General features: G+C 40.8%; 1 protein-coding gene and 1 non-coding gene across 16 annotated transcripts in view; one reads left to right on the top strand and one right to left on the bottom strand.

The window, feature by feature from the left end:
- GREB1L (GREB1 like retinoic acid receptor coactivator) overlaps nt 1-19,518 on the top strand; it is a 245,933-nt gene that overhangs the window by 169,391 nt on the left and 57,024 nt on the right. For 12 of the 15 annotated variants that reach the window (XM_061399778.1, XM_061399773.1, XM_061399774.1 and 9 more), the window contains 6 exons: nt 7,024-7,152; nt 10,846-10,962; nt 11,557-11,676; nt 12,707-12,844; nt 14,406-14,591; nt 18,857-19,183. In XM_061399778.1, coding sequence (XP_061255762.1) covers nt 7,024-7,152; nt 10,846-10,962; nt 11,557-11,676; nt 12,707-12,844; nt 14,406-14,591; nt 18,857-19,183 — 1,017 coding nt within the window. The remainder of the gene's footprint in view (nt 1-7,023; nt 7,153-10,845; nt 10,963-11,556; nt 11,677-12,706; nt 12,845-14,405; nt 14,592-18,856; nt 19,184-19,518) is intronic. The other 3 variants (XM_061399782.1, XM_061399781.1, XM_061399784.1) reach the window with 2 other exon arrangements.
- LOC133237904 (U6 spliceosomal RNA) lies at nt 2,288-2,393 on the bottom strand. Its single transcript, XR_009733412.1, has one exon. It is a non-coding gene; the product is annotated as a U6 spliceosomal RNA (small nuclear RNA).

Genomic DNA, 19,518 nt, shown 5'->3' with positions numbered 1-19,518 from the left:
TTAAGAGTCTTCTCCAATACCACAGTTCAAAAGCATCAATTCTTCGGCGCTCAGCTTTCTTCACAGTCCAACTCTCACATCCATACATGACCACTGGAAAAACCATAGCTTTGACTAGATGGGAACTTTATTGACAAAGTAATGTCTCTGCTTTTGAATATGCTATCTAGGTTGGTCATAACTTTTCTTCCAAGGAGTAAGAATCTTTTAATTTCATGGCTGCAGTCACCTTCTGCAGTGATTTTGGAGCCCCCAAAAATAAAGTCTGACAATGTTTCCACTGTTTCCCCATCTATTTCCCATGAAGTGATGGGACCAGATGCCATGATCTTCGTTTTCTCAATGTTGAGCTTTAAGCCAACTTTTTCACTCTCCTCTTTTCATAATTAAGCACTAAAAATTCTCAGGATGAAGTCGAATGTACAGGTCAGTAGAAAGATCTGGTTTTCACTGATCTTTGTTCAGCATTCTGTGTAGGGATAAGGACCAGAACCTAACACATGTGCATCTAAGTTACAGTTAGTTAGAAGGTAACAAAACCAGAATTTGAACTTTCTCTGCTCACTGTTGACAATTTTATTAGGCAGTTGCTGGGTTATACAAAGATGATATTACCTCGAATTCTGTATAATATTCATAAATTACCTCAAATTTCAAGAACAGAGTAAAAGGCAAGAGGAATGGGAAGATAAGAGGGGAGGACTAAGGTTGAAAATCCATGAAGAAAAGAAACAAAATTGGGTAATTTGTAGTGATGTGGATGAACCTAGGGTCTATCATGCCCAGTGAAGTAAGTCAGAAAGAGAAAAACAAATACCGTATACTAACGCATATATACGGCATCTAGGAAAATGATACTAATGACCCTGTTTGCAGGGAAGGATAGAGACGCAGATGTAGAGAGCACTTGTGGACACAGGGAAGGAGAGGCTGGGATGAACTGAGAGAGTAGCATTGACGTATATACACTACCGTGTGTGACCTAGACAGCCAGTGGGAGCTGCCGTATAGCACAGGGGGCACCGCTTGGCGCCTGTGACGACCTGGGGGGGGGTGGGGAGGGCCGAGGGAGGCTCAAGAAGGAGCGGATATGCGTATATTGCAGCTAATTCACTTGGTCATACTGCAGAATCTACACATTGTAAAGCGATTATACTCCAATTAAAAAAAGCATCCCCCCCCCAAAAAAAACCATAAAGATCAATTCTATATCCACTTTTGGCCAAAATGCATAAAAAGGGACTAAGTTTATCATACCACCTGAAACAACCAGGAAAAAGGAGACAAAACTACATGAAAAACAGTTGTTAGGACACTGTCCTTCAGGCAACAAACGACATTGATTCTGAGCAATAGGAAGCAAATAATGTGCGTCTTAGCATTGTCCCCACTTACCTGCTAGTTTCCAGTCTGTGATCCAGAGAGGGGGAACTGTGGTGGAGCCCAATAGGTCCCCTAAATTGAGTAGAAGGAACCAAAGCAGGTAAAGTTCATTGGGCCAAGTACCAGAAGGCAGAGAGCCGCACAGAGAGATCCCCAGCACTGTTTAAAAACTTCCCTGAAATGTTCAATGTAGGGTCAGCTGATGCATGCACATCTGGAAACTACTCAAGGCTGTATAGTCAAAGCTATGGTTTCTCCAGTAGTCATGTATGAATGTAAGAGTTGGACCATAAAGCGAAGAATTGATGCTTTTGAACTGTGGTGCTGGAGAAGACTCTTGAGAGTCCCTTGGACTGCAAGGAGATCCAACCAGTCAATCCTAAAGGAAATCAGTCCTGAATATTCATTGGAAGGACTGATGCTGAAGCTGAAGCTCCAGTACTTCGGCTACCTGATGCAAAGAGCCGACTCATTGGAAAAGACCCTGATGCTTGGAAAAATTGAAAGCAGGAGGAGAAGGGAATGACAGAGGACGAGATGGTTGCATGGCATCACCGACTCAATGGACATGAGTTTGAACAAACTCTGGGAAATGGTGAAGGACAGGGAAGCCTTACAATACTGCAGTGGGCTGCCATTTTCTCCTCCAAAGGATCTTCCCAACCTAGGGATGGAACCAGAACCTTCTGCATTGGCAGGCGAAATTCTTTACCTCTGAGCCACCTGGGAAGCCCGTTGAAAGAGGCAGAGAAACACGATTAATATTGAGGAGAGTCTTTAATCAATCAAAACCAACCCGGAACTGACAGATGTGTCAGAATTAGCAGAAAAGGACGTCAAAACACTTATTAAACATATCTCATATGTTCAAGAAGCCAAGTAGACATTGAAGATATTAAAAAGCGCCAAAGTGGAATGCTTCGCAAATTTGTGTGTCATCCTTGAGAGGGGCCATTCTAATCTTCTCAGTATTATTCCAGCTTTAGTATATGTGCTGCTGACATGAGCAAAGGATTGTGTTTTAATTAAATGCTAGTCCCATTAAGTCAGAAGTAAAGTATGACTGACATAAATAAATGATGCAGCCTCAGCGTGCATTAGTGGAAATATTGTGTCTTATTAAAAGAATATTATTCTAATTGCCAGTGTGAATGTGAAAATAGGTTCAGAGTACTACACTCAGGAAAGAAGCAAATTATGTAGTCTATGTTTAAATATTTATTTGGCTGCACCAAGTCTTAGTTGCAGTGACATGTGGGATCTAGTTCCCTGATCAAGGATTGAACCTGGGCCCCCTGCACTGGGACTTCAGAATCTTAGTGACTGGACCACCAGGGAAGTCTGTACGGTCTAAGTTTAATACAGGTACCAAGGGCTAAAAGAGGGCTTGTAAAGATTTAAAGTCTCGAGCATCTGGAAGCCCCTTAATAAGATTGAGCAAGACAAGTATTTGTTGAATATCTGCTGTGTTCTCAGTTCAGTTCAGTCGCTCAGTTGTGTCCGACTCTTTGCGACCCGTGAATTGAAGCACGCCAGGGCTCCCTGTCCATCACCAACTCCCAGAGTTCACCCAAACTCATGTCCATCGAGTCAGTGATGCCATCCAGCCATCTCATCCTCTGTCGTCCCCTCTCCTCCTGCCCCCAATCCCTCCCAGCATCAGAGTCTTTTCCAATGAGTCAACTCTTTGCACGAGGTGGCCAAAGTATTGGAGTTTCAGCTTTAGCATCAGTCCTTCCAATGAACACCCAGGACTGATCTCCTTTAGAATGGACTGGTTGGATCTCCTTGCAGTCCAAGGGACTCTCAAGAGTCTTCTCCAACACCACAGTTCAAAAGCATCAATTCTTCGGCGCTCAGCTTTCTTCACAGTCCAACTCTCACAGCCATACATGAACACTGGAAACTTGCTAAACATGTTAATTGCTACAGTGAAGCAGGTTTTAGAATCATTTTGCCAATCACAAAACAGAATCTCAGAAAAGGTTAATATTTGGCAAAAAAAAAAAAAAAAGAGTAATTGACAAAATCAGAATCCAAAGTCTTTCTACTTGCTACTTAAATGACTCCCTTTAAAAAACAATTTTTCCCCCAGTGATCTTGGGCTAACAGATTGAGCTATTGCATAAAGAGGATAAGGAAGTTGTTGCGGCTTTTTTCTCACTCTATTTCTTTAGCCATGATGTGGCAGACCTTGTGCCAGAAGCTGGGAATGCCATCAAGGAGCTCATGACCTGAAAGGAGAAACAGGAAATTATAAAATCCTACCACATAGAGAGCAGAGCTGTGACTTGATCAAGGAATTTTCCAAGTTTTCAAATGCTCCCATGCTTACAAGTTCACTGGTAAAGATAAGTGGGTCTTGGTGACAATTGGGCCAGGTAATCAGCTGTTTACTCAATGTCTAAGCACAGTTTCTGCACAACGGCCTACAGTTCATCTTCACCTCTGAGCAAGATCACAAAGGCTATTGCATTTTGGACATTGGGGCTGCTCCCAGTTGATCAAAAGCACTGTTAAACACTGAATATCCCAACACCTGATAAGTTCAAGAATACAAGCATGGGCATGATGGTAAAGAGTAGGGAATAACATAAAAGGATTCATGTTCACTCTGACCTTATCTAGTGCCTAACTGCTTTCTGACTATATGCCCACAACATGTGGCTTTTGTGACTGGCCTCTTTCACTTGACATCATGTTTTCAAGATGCATCCACATTATAGTGTATATCAGTATTTCATTTCTTTTTGCTGCTGAATAACATCCCATTTTATGGATATACCACATTTCATTTATCAATTTATGAGTTGATGGACATTTAGGTTTTTCTACTTTGGGGCTGTTGTAAATAATGCTACTATGAACATTTGTATACAGATTTTTGCACAGGCATATGTTTTTACTTGGCTATCATTTTATACCTAGGAGTGGAATTGCTGAGTCATAGCTCTGTGTATACCCATCTGAGCAACTATTTTCTTTTTTAAATGTATATATTTTTGTTTATTTGTCTGCATCGGGTCTTAGTTGTGGCATACAGGATCTTTAGTTGCAGTGTGTGAACTCTTAGTTGCAGCATGTGGGATCTAACTCCCTGACCAGGGATCGAACACAGGTCCCCTGCCCGTGGGAGCATGGAGGCTTAGCCACTGGACCACCAGGGAAGTCCCTGAGGAACTGTTTTCCAAAGTGGCTGTACCATATTACATTCCTCCCAGCAACGTGTGAAGGTTCCAGTTTCTCCATATCCTTGTCAATACTTAATACTGTTTTGCTGTGTTGTGTTTTACTTTGTTTTAGCCATCCTACTGTATGTTGGGAGTATGGTTTTGACTTGTGTTTTTCCAATGGCTAATCATATTGAGTATGTTTTCATGTGTTAATTGGCTACCTGTGTATCTTCCTTTGGAGAAAGGTCTATTCCAAACAACTTGCCCATTTTTTACTTGGGTTATTTGTCTCTCTATTATTGAATTGTAAGAGTTCTTTATACATTCTAGATACAAGTCCTTTACCATATATGAGTTGCAAATATTTCCCCTGAGTTGTCTCTTGGTTCTCTTGGTGGTGTCTCTCAATGGTCTCTCCATGGTGTCTCTTGAAGCGCAACATTATTGTATCCTGATGGAGTCCAGTTCATCTATTTTTTCTTTTGTTGCTTGCACTTTTGGTGTCACATTTAAAAATGACTGCCTCAGCCAAGACCATGAAGATTTACTCCTGTGTTTTCTTCTAAGAGTGTTATAGTTTTAGCTCTTATCTTACATTTAGATCTATAATCCATTTCTGGTTAATTTCTATATATGGTGTAAGGAAGAGCTTTTATTAGTCAGTTTCTTTATTCTTGTGCATATTTCTGTACATTCATTTTGTACCTGATGGTCTGTGCTTATCTGAATTCACTGACTTGAAAAAATTACCACCACTTAAAATTTATTAACCAGATTTCACCTATATGCTTACCTGGACTGTTAGAAATATGCTAAAATTCTAAGTGTAAACTAGGAAGCAACAAATCTTGCACCAAACAATATATTTGTGGCCTGAAACATAATGACCAACCTGTGTAGTGGCATGGCATAGTTACCTGGGACTCCTGTCCTGTACGGTCCTCTGTTAATACCTGAAAAACTTGAGCTGTCTTCAGTTTTCTGAGACTTTATAATGTTGTGTGTGCAGTTGCTGGCTTCTATTCTTCCTGTAGGCATTAAAATCACTCCATGGTGTACGTTAGACCTGCAGAGAGGAATATGAACTCTCCTGAGCCAGTAGGGGACCATTTCAGTCTTTTGAGTTCTTCTGCACTGGTTAGATGTATCGGGAATCACATTGTGGTATGAGCATTAATGTTTTAGATAATTTCTAATGTAGCATCATCAGAGTCCTGCTCTTCAGAACACGTTGTGTTTTAAACTCTCAGAGTTTTCGTAGTTCCTTTGACGGATTCCTGTGTTACCTGATACACTGTTCTGCTGGTGTAGTCAGGGGCTTCACACTCCCACTTAGTTGCTCAGTTGGGTCCAGCTCTTTGTGACCCTGTGGACTATAGTTCACCAGGCTCCTCTGTCCATGGGATTTTCCAGGCAAGGATACTGGAGTGGGTTGACATTTCCTCCTCCAGGAGATCTTCCCGACCCAGGGATCAAACCCACGCCTCCTGTGTCTACTGCATTGCAGGTCCCTCGTGGCTCAGATGGTAAAGAGTCTGCCTGCCAAGCAAAAGACTTGGGTTTCATCTCTGGATCAGGAAGATCTCTTGGAGAAGGGAATGGCAACCCATTCTAGTATTCTTGCCTGGAGAATTCCATAGACAGAGGAGCCTGGCTGGCTACAGTGCATGGGGTCACAAAGAGTCGGACACGACTAAGCGAATACATGACTCAGCGAATAACACTTTCACTTTTTTTTTCTTTACCGGCTGAGCTACTGGGGAAGCCCATAGAGTCAGGAACTTGGGGTCTGTTATATTCATTTCAGAAAACTCTAGTTGGCTGGAGTCTCTATCTCTCACATAGCCTGCCTCTGAAATGGCATTTGATTTTTCTGTGCTGAATTATTTTGTGAATCCAATTAGGGATTTTTTTTGGATGTCCCTGGTATTACATAGGTAGAAATTCTAGTTTGTTTCCAAATATTAACACACGTTTTCTTCAAAGGCAAGTTGTGTTTCCAACATTACAATGACTTAGCTTGCATAATACTTTTCAAATGATAAACTTATCTGGATAGAGATAAATATATCTCATAAAAATATGACTTTGAAGGAAACTGTAGAGACAGTTTTAGTATGGCACATGATCATATCTTCAATGTCATGTCATATGACTTTGACCAAGTTAAATGGCTACCACCATCTGAAGTAATAGTAACAGCCTCATTGAGTTCATATAGGAATTAGGTGAACTGATAGATTTAAAGTGCTTAGACTATGACCCAGCACATTGTACCTGTTAGTGTTTGTTAAATACATAAAAAGAAAATAAAACTGATGTACAGCGAAATGGACTTTCTTAAAATAGATCAAGGGGGAAACTGTAATTCTACAGTCTACTCTCTCTCGGCTCACTCTTGTTGAATTGACTTCCTTCCTGCATATATAACTAGTTTCTAATTTGAACAACCTCTTTCATTTTAAAGATTCACCGGTTCTCAGTCCAGCTAATTCTGCAATCAATTTAAGTGGCGCTCAGGACCTGACCCGGAATAAGAATGTTGTGAAGCCACTGGCTTTGTCTTTGCAGGTTGTAGGGAAGACTTTTGCCGCAGGTGATGTTTTCCTCACTTATATTTCTTTGGTGAATACATAGTCTACAAAAGACTTGTGAGAAGTTTAATTAGCAATTTGGTAGAAGAAAACAGAAGATCCTTCTTTGCCAGCTGAAGGCAAAAGTGGGGCTGTCTACAATAAGACATTATTATACAAAGCTTTGCATTTTCTCTGTTAGATCCAAAAGAGTCATTGGACATTTGGCACACAGGGGAGACAAAACAGATTGATTCTGTTCAATATACATTTCTTGGGTGCCTGCTACGATGAGGAGCTGGGGATACTAAGATAAATAATGCTCAATCCCTGACCTCTAATGTGCTTGTAACCCTGTAGAGGAGATTGACCTGTGAGATGTTTTCAGTATACTGCAGTAAATACAGGGCTTCCTGGGTGGTGCTTGTGGTAAAGAACCCACTTGTAATGTAGAAGACATAATGAGACATGGATTTGATCCCTAGTTGGGAAGACCCCCTGAAGAAGGGCCTGGCAACCCACTCCAGTATTCTTGCCTGGAGAATCCCATGGCCAGAGGAGCCTGGTGGGCTACAGTCCCTGGGGTCACAGTAAATACATAATGTCCTAAGGGGAGCACCTCCTAGAGGAGGGGCGTTTAGCACAGCCTTTTAGGGAGAAATTAAGAATGAGTTCTTAAAGGAGTGCAGTCTTGAGCTATGAGGAGATGTTCACTGTATAGCAGAGTAGGGGAAAGACATTTCATATTTAGGGGAAAGCAGGAGCAAAGCTTGAAAGGAAAAGGAGAGAAGCAGTATGACATTACATGTGCAGGAACCTCTGGCAGGTTGGACTTGTTAGAAACATACAATATAAAACTGAGGGAATAGCAGGAAGTAAGCACGATCCCCACAAGAGAAGTTTCCCTTGTGGCCCAGACGGTAGAGTCTGCCTGCACTGTGGGAGACCCGGGTTCAATCCCTGGGTTGGGAAGATCCCCTGGAAAAGGAAATGGCAACTCACTCCAGTATTCTTGCCTGGAAAATCCCATGGATGGAGGAGCCTGGCAGGCTACAGTCCACAGGGTCACAAAGAGTTGGATGTGACTGAGCAACTTCACTTTCAGACAAGGGAAAGATCATAGGAGCTCGGACTCAGAAGCATGAATTTTACTCTATAACTTACGGCACAGGGGAGTGACATAGTCTTCTTTTAATTTGACTAGATCGTTTGGGCAGCAAAAAGAGATGACAGTACAAGTTGCAGGTCTTTCAGTAGTCTGGGTGAGAAATGATGAGGTCTTTGACCAGGGTGAAAATCAGGTAGAGGAGGAGGAGATAGATTGAAGAACTACTCAGGATGTGAAATGAGCAGACTCGACTGATGAATGGGAGCGTCAAGTGGAAGAAGGGGTCTCGGTTGATGTCCATCTTTCTGGGCTAATGGTTGGTTCTGTTACTTGACATTGGGAATACAGCAGGGGTAGCAGGAGATGATGAGTTCAATTTAGGACATATTGAGTTTGGAATAACGATGAGGCATCCAAATGGAGCCACTCAACAGTCATTTAATTTGTCATAAGGAGAAAGCAGGACTAATGGTGTAAAGCTGACCCACCAGCATGCCACGGTAAATGATATCAATCAAAGAGAAATGTAGAGTAAGGCAAGCTGTGAACTAAAGGTAGAACCCTAGAAAATGGCAGTGTTTAACAAAAAGAAATGGTCAGAGAAGTAGAAGAAAAATGAGAAAGGGAACCTATTATTGTTGGCAACTTTCCAACAGTTAGGCATCATAATTTATCCAGACCACTTTTGTTCTTACTTGGGTCCAACAGTTCTTACAGAATCTGTCTTCTGGTTAGATTATAGACTGGAACAAACTGAATCCAAGTTTTTACAGCTAAAGGAATAATGAATGAAATTATGGATCTTGGTGGTAACCATCATGGTTGCTAAAACTATAGCATGAAAGGCTAATATACAACTTATAACTTGAGGATTAGGCTAACAACTCTTAAGCCCACTGATGAATCTGAGCATCACAAGAAGCGAACAAACTCGCTATTATGTGCCTCTCTTAATGGAAGTATACAAGACTTAGGAGGTATTCTTGTCAGAAAAAAAAGAAAAATCAAATGAATCTGAGCAAGCATCTATATCTGATGATTAGTTTAGGAATTAGAGGAGATATCAAATTACACCATGGATATCCAGTCAGCAAAATACAGAAAATGAGAAATTCTGCTATATTTTCAGCAAACTAATTGCAAGAAAGAAAAAAAAAAAGGTGGGGGGGAGTGGGAGGAATTGGGAGATTGGGACTGACATATATGCACTATTGATACTGTGTATAAAATAGATAACTAATGAGAACCTACTGTATAGCACAGGGAGCTCTTCTCAGTGCTCTCAGTGCTCTGTGTTGACCTAAATGGGAAGGCAATCCAAAACAGAGAGGATATATGTATACATATGGCCGATTCACTTTGCTGAACAGTAGAAACTAGCACAACATTGTAAAGCAATTATACTCTAATAAAAATTAATGTAAAAAAGTCTTGAAGGAAAAGCAAAAAAATGAAAAGAAAAAGGAAAATCTTATAGATTAAAAGAGGTTTAAGGGACAGAGCAACTAAATTCCGGAGAAGGCAATGGCACCCCACTCCAGTATTCTTGCCTGGAAAATCCCGTGGATGGAGGAGCCTGGTGGGCCACAGTCCATGGGGTCACGAAGAGTCAGACACGACTGAGTGACTTCACTTTCACTTTTCACTTTCACGCATTGGAGAAGGAAATGGCAACCCACTCCAGTGTTCTTGCCTGGAGAATCCCAGGGACAGGGAAGCCTGGTGGGCTGCTGTCTATGGGGTTGCACAGAGTTGGACACGACTGAAGCAACTTAGCAGCAGCAGCAACTAAATTCAATGTGTGGATATTTTTAGAACCCCAGTTTGAATAAGAAATGTAAAAAGCCATTTCTGAGATGACTGGGGGAAATTCAAATACTGATGGGGTATTTAATATTAAGAAATTATTGATTATTGTTGATTTTAAGTATAAAGCAATATCACAGTTATGTTTTTTTAAGAGTCCTTTTAGAAACACATACACAAGTATTTATGGATGAAGTGATATGATAAATGAGTTTGCTTCAGAATAATCCAGAGCCCATATGTGCGTATGTAGGGTGGGGGAGAAGAGACAGGGGGTATAAATAAAACAGGATTGGGCATACCTTGATAAATGTTGAAGCTGGGTGGTGGGTACCTAGTTCATATACTATTCTCTCTATATATGTTTGAAAATTTCCATGATAAAGGTCTTTTTTTAAAGTTTTCTTTCCACCCACCATCTCCAAAGACATCACTGAAAATGATTCTAAAAGTTCTCTTGGGGGAACTTCTCTGGCGGCTCAATGGTTAAGACTCTGCACTTCTACTGCAGGGGCATGGGTTCCATCCCTGGTTACGGAACTAAGACCCCACATGCCCCACAGCCAAAAAACTAAATAAATAAAAAAGATCATTTAGCGTCCTAGAAAATTATTTGGGGTGATAGTTCATGTTACTGAAGGTACTCCTCTGATGGTTGTAGTTGGCTTTGCACAGCTGAGCTGTCCTGTCAGTGGGATGTCTTTGAATCCTAGGGTGCGTGGTTTGTTGTACGGTTGCAGCGTCACAGAAAGCAGTGTCCTGCCCAGACTCTGTTCTGAGTGGCTCCTCTTTTGTACCACAGATGCTGCTAACGGAAACAGTAGCCATGGAGGAAAGAGCAGTGCGTCTAGCTCCACGCCAGCCCGCCCAGGGAATTATTCGTTGTCACCAAGACCTAGCTTTGCCTCGGGAGACCAAGGTACCATACCCATCTTAGAGTTTTGAAATAATGCAACTCAGTTATGGAAGAAGTGCTCCAAAGAGTTTGGAATGATGAACTGTCTGGCAGGGTATTCCCAGTTTTTCCTTAGCTTCTCGTGCAATATTTTGAAAGTTTATGATTGGTATGAACAATTACAATTGTGTGTCTACAAGGATGGGCCTACCAAGGAAATAACACTGAAGCAAATATATAAGATGTATCTTTAAAAGTCATGGGCTTTGATGACCAAATTACAGGGTTCAAAGTTCATCTCTACTATGTGACCCTGGGTAAATGTGAGCCTTTCCTTCACTCTCTATGAAATGGGTGTTAACAGTGTAGTTGTCCTGCAACTTCATGGAGTTGTTGATAGAATCAGATGAAATAATTTGGGTAAAACTGTCCATCATGAAACAGCCTGCAGTTGTTAGATGGTATTGTAAGTATGTGACTTTTTCTAATTTTATCCTTACCTCTAGAAAAATGACTTCGACTTTCTGAGTATAATCATAGTAAAGGTCCTGTGTTACTTTGACTTCTTTCCTTACTTCCATCACTAAGGACGAGCCTCATCTTTCTTTTTGCATTCAGCTACCATGTTCATTTCTGGGCCACCAAAGAAGCGACACCGAGGATGGTATCCTGGGTCACCCATCCCCCAACCTGGTTTAGTTGTTCCTATTCCTACAGTTCGCCCTCTTTCAAGAACAGGTAAGATTTCAACAGAAGATGGGTTTTAAGTTTCCTTAAATTAGCAGAGGTATCTCCTAATCTTGTCCTTTCCATGAACCCTTGAAGATACATTTCCTTTACCAACAATTGCATCCAGCATTCTAGCAGCTGATGTTTTGTCCCCATCGTATCTGCCATCCGAACAAGCACATGAGCCATCATGAGAGATCTTGAGTCACCATCTGGCTTTGTTGTATCCCACAGTATCCATAAGCCATTCTTTACAGAGGGCATGATGCTACCAGCCCACCATCCCAGAGCATGACTGGACTTGCACTGCGAGTAGTGGTGTTAGATGTCTTCTCCTGTGATCTGGTTCCTTACATGACCTGTACTTACTATTTCTGAATTGAATGGTTCAGTCTGTGACTAGAATCCTGAAATCCAACTGATTCTTTCTCCCTTATAATACCCAACTGTGGCCATTTGATGCCTACAGTTAAAATGTTCAAATGCCCATCTACCTTGCTATATAAAACGCAGACAAATGTAAACATACCAATTCTAGGACATAAGGTTATTTAAAAATTTGTTTGTTTAAAAAGTAATTCTAAAGACTAGGTAGAAATGATACCTACAAAAAGAATTGTGCCAACATGGTACTGTGATTGCCTCTAGGTATACTGACTAATGATGACTTTATCCCTATTCTCATTTTTCTATACTTTTCACATTTTCTGTAATGACTAGATATGCCTTGATAATCTACTGCAGGAAGAGATAAAATTCAAAACAGAATCCAAAATACTGTATATGGGAAAACAACTAAAAGGAAAAACTGCCAAAATGTTAAATAGCAGCTATCTCCAGACGATTTGATAATGGTTGATATGTTTGTTTGTTCCTCTCACTTCTTATTTTATACAGTAAGCATGAATATGTTTAATAAAACAGCCGTTAGACCTATAAAACTTGCATGTTAAAGGTAGTCACACTGTGTTGATTTCAACTGTATTTCATTTAGCCTTCCTATCTAATCCTTCTTGTCAAACAACTTTTTTTTTTCCAGAGTCCCTTTTATCTACCCCAGTTCCACAGACCCCATTAACTGGAATTTTACAACCTCGACCCATTCCTGCAGGGGAAACTGTAATTGTTCCTGAAAATCTGCTGAGTAACTCAGGAGTTAGACCAGTTATCCTGATAGGTAAGAAAAGGAATTCCAAGTTGCCTGTGTCCCCTGGAATCTAGAAGGACTCCTCTATTTCCATGTGTCTTTATTCATGTATTTGTGAATGTATTCATGGATGCCTCTATTAATTCTTTCAGCTTTTATTGGTCAGTTCCTTCAAGCTATACTAAACAAGGGACTAGAAGTTAGGAAGAAGGCAGTCTTTCTGCCCACAAAGAGCACTGTTTAGTGGGGGGAGTCTAGAGTTCACAGCCAAGAACTCCAAGAGCTCAGAGGAGAAGGAGCTTAATTCTGCTTGGAGGGGTCTGAGAAGCCTTCTCAGAAGTCACCTTTGAGCTGGGGAAGTGAAGGGTGGGTGAAAGCAGACAAAGCTGGAGAGGGCTCATTTCAGTCAAAGGGAGCCAGGCTGCAGAGAAAAGGAACAAGCTGAGCTGGTGAAGAGGCCCATCTCAGGAGGACCAAGAGGCCCCAGAGCTGCAGATCTCAACCATGGGGAGTTGTAGGAGGGAGAGCCTTTCTAAGCTCTCGATAAGTGGAGGTGCCTTTCATACCCACATCAAGAGTCCCCTTGTTGCCGGGGGCGGAGCGGAGCGGGCGGGGGAGGTGCGGTGGCTAGCCGAGGCCAGCAGAAGACTGCTGACTTTACCCCCGGTACTAAACAGATAGGGTGTTTAAGCCCAGTGGATCTTTATGGTATGTCTATGTGAGGTGTTATCTGTTTCTTGCAGTTGGCTTGAGCCTACTGACATGGATAGTTTTGCTTTGAGCCCTATTCTTTATCAGGCTGCTCCCTGAACCTACAGGCACTGGGGGAAATCCAGTTGTTTAAATTCCATATAGTCAGGAAGTGCTTACTGAGCATTCGAGTTACATGCATGGTGCAGCTAAGCCTTGGAAGGATAAGTAAAACTTATCCTTTGGTGTCTGCCTTTTAGAAAGACTCATGGAGGGACTGTTCTCTCCACCAGACCATCAACACAGTGTGTATTTTCAACACATTTTGTACTATCTACTCCTAAGATGATTTGAGACTTTTATTGACATTCAGGAAGAGAACATAACAACAATAGCTAAGATAGCAAAAAGATTAAGACCCTCCAAGTATTAATACTTGTGACTGGCAGAATATTGCTGTTGATCTATGAGTTTAGCTTAAACTTTTTAAAAGAAAACCTGAAGAAGTGAAGTAAGCATGTTATAGTAGTCTGTCTATTCTCTGACTTCTTATCTGATCAGGAATTTTATCTGAAAATATTTTATTCCTGCAGGTTTACAAAGGATACAGAGATGTTTTTGCAAACTTTCATCAATCCTCTCTGGCAGAGATATTAATTAGCATGTCCCTATATAATATAATTTGAGTATTTTGTTTCCTGTTCATCTAATTTAATAAAAGGGTAGCGTTTAGAGCGTTGGAGTGAATTCTCTAGGATTGATACATTTGAGTCATTTGTTTGGTAGCCATTCAGAGGTCAGGGAACTTTGGTAGGCATCGTGGATCCTAGTTGAGCAAATATACCTGGTTGGACCTCAGGAGGAAATGTTGAACTGTATTGACCTGCTTCTGTTGGGGCAGGCTATGGCACTTTACCCTATTTCTATGGAAATGTTGGTGACATTGTTGTCAGTCCTCTGCTGGTGAACTGCTACAAGATTCCACAGTTGGAAAACAAGGATTTGGAACAATTAGGGTTGACTGGCAGCCAACTCCTGAGCGTGGAAAACATGATTCTTCTGACAATACAGTATCTCGTACGGCTGGGTAAGCTATTTTCAATAATCATTTGATGGTGACGATTTTTATTCTGTTTTGTAACATACTTTTTTCCTTTCTTACCCACTTTCTCACCTTTATCCACTTCTTCCTTCTCCTTTTTCGCTTCTAACATTCTTTTTCTTCAACCCCACTCGCTATGACTTTTCCTCGTCCTTTCCTCCATTTCTTTCCTATTCATTTCCTTCTCTTTCCTACTTTTTTCTCCTCATTTCTCAGACCTAGCCTCCCTTGCTCCTCGCTTTACTTCTTCAGGTTCTAGCAGAGATAAATTGCTCCACCTAGCGTCCAGTCCCATGTTGGTCTAAGGTCTGCAAAGCAGTTGATGTTGGCAGACTGTCTGAGAGCTGTGCCATGGGTACCTCCCTTGGGGACTCAGGCCAAGCCACCTTTCTGAAAGTGCAGCTCCCATCTGGAATGCAAATGTAGTCATTGCCTTAGACAGTTATTTTCCGATTTTCCACTTGGCCTTTTTATCTTGTTTATCCACTGTCCCTACACGCTTTTTTTTTCTTCTGTAGCTTCATCCCTTTGATGTGGTGAACTCCCTGGAAGGTCTTCTGGGCTTTAGGGTAAAGGGATACGTAGGTCATGAACCCTTCACTTCCTTCCTCTATTTGATATCTCCTCCTGAGCCCCATGGCGGGTGTATGCATGTGCCCGGACAATACTGCAGTGGCTCCACAGCATTTACATTGCAATGTCCTTTATTTTGCAAACTGCAGTGGGCCATCTAATATGCAGCCTAATTATACACTCTTTCCATGACTTCAAACCACTGATTTACTTAGGAAAAATGTTTGAGGTGTAAAATTACACATTAAAAATTTTATCTGTGCTCTTGTGAATTTTTTTTAATGTTTTAAAGTACTTTGGTGCTAAATGATAAAAAGCCACGGGGCTAAACAATGTTACACGCTCACACACACGCACACACAAACTTCACCTTCAGCCTTGGAGCATCAGCTTGCAGCCTTGGCTGTACCTCTTCGTACCCCGAGAGCCCAAAGGCATGCCTTGACATAGGATCTGCCTTGACATGGGCTTTTGAAATTTGGTGAGGCTTCAGATATCTCATGAGCCACTTTCATGATAAATCTGGGACTTGCTAATCATTTTTATTAGCAGGTGGTAAAATTATAAAAAATCTCCTGGGTCTGACATTTGACATCATAATTTCAATTGATACATACTGACTTTCAACCATGTTTCAGGATGAAAAAAGAGCTTCAAGATGCATTCAGGATCAGTAAGACAAGACCACATGAAGTAATGCTATTATAGCAAACCAAACATATCAGTATAGCATTTTTTTCAGTCTCAGCAACAATTTAAGCAAAGTCCAAGTTAATTAAATGAACTACATGGTCTAAACAAAACATCTTCCCTTAACTTACTAAAAGCTCTTTTCTTAAAAAATAGAACACTCTTTATTAGACAAAACTCTTCTCTGCCCTTCAGGATCAATTCAATCCAGAGTTTTACTTGCAACCAATTAATTATGTTTCTCAATGTCCAAAATAAATAGCTGTTTATTTTTCTTCATGTAAATTTTAAACATTGAGATGTCACTTCTCCTCAACGAACTCTTCTGGAGTCCTTTTTTTTTTTTGCCTTCAAAAATTTCAAAGAAGGCAGAAAGAAAATGTTCACATATTGTATAGATTATAAATAGACGTCCAAAAAAATAAATCCAGACTCCTAAGAGGACAGGGCTAATATTCAGATGGCTCAGTTACCTGAATGTAACAGAGAAGAAGAAAAGCAAGATTTTTCAGAAAGAATGGATCTTTCCACTACAGTCATTTAAAAAAAAATAAGTCTCAATTATTTCACAATCTGAAAGTCTTTTGAAGTAGATGATGAAATCAGTGAATCCAGAGTCTTGGAGGACCTTGAGTTGGTTGGACCCTTGTTCTTTCCTATTATGGCAGCTCTAGCTGAAAAGCCTTCAGCCCTGTTGTCTGGGCTGAGTAACTGGAGATCAGTACTTGAAGGGGGAAAAATGACCATAATCAAATGGAGAAAAGGCTCCTGCAATTTAGCTGTAAAGGCTAAAGATGAAGAAATGATGGGAGGTGATTGGAAACAAGGCAATTTTAAAAAAAAGTCTCTTACTTCATTTAAACTTTAATACTTTTTCCTCCATTTCTCATTCCTAACAGTAATTCGATCAAAACTCTATAGAAGTGAATTTGAAGGCAACCAAGAATGCCATGAACGTGTTTGAGACTTTATTTTCCCAGAATGCCTTTGTGTTTGGGATTAATGATGCTGCCTGATAGAACATGTTAACTCCGTCGTGGTTTGGTGTGGGTCCTACAACATACCTGTTCACCAGCTTCTTCAGATGGCCTATGAGAAGCTGGCGGCAGGCAGAGCCACATGCTTTTTGCCCTGTGGTTTGTTCTGATGGGAGAAATCTTTAAAAAGACGACCACCTTCCCTTCTCCTCACACAGTCAATACAAGTCTATGCACTTTGAGCTCACTACTAAGTGTGTACTTAATGGCCACGAACCGTGGTGCTAATTTGGTAAAGTTAAATGAAGACCAGAAACTTTGGTGGCTCCCAGGTGATAAGAAAGGTCTCCCCTAGTAAAGGATTGGGGAAGGCATGGACACATAAAGCCAGTGTAAACATTGCCATTTTTTTCCCCTCTTTCTATATACAGAAGAGAAAAATTTATGAGGACTTCATTCTTTTACTTCCCTCTGGCTCCAGCCAATCCTGGAAAATACTGTTTGTTTTTTTTTTTCAAATTAAAATTGGTTTTTTGTTAACTTTTTATTTTGTATTGGGGTATAGCCAATTAACAATGTTGTGATAGTTTCACAGCACAATCAAATGATGGCAGCAAAGGGACTCGGCCATACATATACACGCATCCAAACTCCCCTCCCATCCAGGCTGTCACATAACATTGGGCAGAGTTCCCTGTGCTAGACAGTAGGTGTCCTTGTGGTTATCCAAAATTGTTTATTTTTAAAACATATTTAAAAAGAAGAAACCTATAACATTTTATTTAATTTTGATTGTCCTAAACATTACTAAACTTTCACTTTCTTCCTTTCCCAGAGATGATGGGCAGGGTCAGGGAGGCCACTTAAATCCCTGTTAAAGGAAGGAGAGATTTCTGATTCATTCAGGTGCCTCGTTCCCATACAGAAGTCAGGTCCCTCCTCCCTGTATTTTTCTTCAAGGGGCTTTTGACTCTGGATTCCAAGGCAATTGCTTGATCTCAGATCACAGACACCGAGGGGTTCTAGATTCAAAGCTCAGTTCTGCACAGCCAAAGAAGGGATTTTGGATAGCAGCAGCGAACGTAGTCCTGCCAGTTTCAACTTAAACTTAAGTGTAAGAATTCATTTATGTCACTTGGATGCCAGACATTGATTGCTTATTTTGTCCTAAAGCCTGGTTGAGTTCCTAAAGAGAAACAAAATCCCCCTAATTCCAGGGTGGACAGATCAACCGTGAAAGCTTAGCCATAACCACAGTCAGAAAGGAGGGCCAAAGGCCATCTTTACCCCAGAACTCTGGGATAAATAACTCCCTGATGAGAACATTCTCTATCTGGGGAAAACGTGAAACTGCCTAAATATAAATTGGGAGTGAAAAATAACTTTCCTTGTGGACAGTATTCTCAAAATTTGGTACAGAGGCTATACATGCAAATGTTTTTCTAAAGTATTTATGAATAAAATGAGAACTGCGTGAAGCCTGAAGCTGATTATACACACTAGTGGGTTAGCTTCTTGCTTCATTAGTCATTAACTATTTCCATAATGCCAAGTTTCATAAGTCAACAAAAACACTACCTTCAGTGTGCTGCAATCTATGGGGTTGCAAAGAGTCGAACACAGCATAGTGACTGAACAACAACAACAACAACAACAACATTATATAATAATATTTCTGATATTATTTTTAAAATTACCACCCTCAGTGACCATCTCCCAAGGCATACAGTGGAATTGATACTCTCTGAGCACGTCTTTTTTTAAAGATAACAGGAGCAGAAGTCTGCATTGTAAAAATATATACTGAGGCAGACAGAGAAGAGAGAAGGTAGTTTCACAATCAAAAATGATAAATAGGTGCAGTATATTTAAGGCCACTACAGAAAAAACAGCTTACTTGCCAGCCGGAATAGACAGCATACTGGTGTATTTGTGTGTGTATCTACGTGTCTCTCTTTTCTAGCTGTGATCTAAAAAAAAAAATTTTAGCTATAATTCTCTTCAATTTAGGTCCTGATCAGATACCTCTCAGGGAAGAATTTGAGCAAATTATGCTGAAAGCTATGCAGGAATTTACTCTGAGAGAGAGAGCCCTGCAGATGGGTGCGCAGTGCACACCAGTGTCACCAGGACAACTCCCCTGGCTGGCTAGATTAATTGCCAGCGTGTCTCAAGACTTGGTTCATGTGATTGTGACCCAGAACTCATTGGCAGAGGGCATTTCAGAGACTTTGAGGACTCTCAGTGAAATGAGGCATTATCAAAAACTCCCGGATTATGTGGTAACCATTTGTGCTTCAAAAATCAGAGGAAATGAGTTTTGCGTGGTCGTATTAGGTGAGTAATTTTTAAAATCTATTCATTCAATCATCTGTCCATTTGAAAACTACTTGCTGAGTGTCTCAGGAATCCATGCAATTAATCTCTGATCAAGGGCCTCAGCTTGGGTTCTTCCTCCTAATTTTAACTTTTCCTTTGCTCCTCAGATCAGATTTTTTTGTAGCCTGTAGTTTGGCTAGCATCCCTGTCAGCTGGTGGTGGGAGCATTATTTCAAAGCACATCCTGGTAACAGATACCCTTGTCCCATGTCGCTTCTGTCCTTAAAAGGTTTTGGAAATGTTACCACTCTAGCATGTGATAAAGCCACTGCCACAGGTGGCCTAAGCCAGTT

This window comes from Bos javanicus, chromosome 24 (assembly GCF_032452875.1).
Source record: "Bos javanicus breed banteng chromosome 24, ARS-OSU_banteng_1.0, whole genome shotgun sequence".
Classification (NCBI taxonomy): Eukaryota; Metazoa; Chordata; class Mammalia; order Artiodactyla; family Bovidae; genus Bos; species Bos javanicus.
The sequence above is the reverse complement of the archived record's forward strand: the minus strand, read 5'-3'. Positions and strand labels throughout refer to the sequence as shown.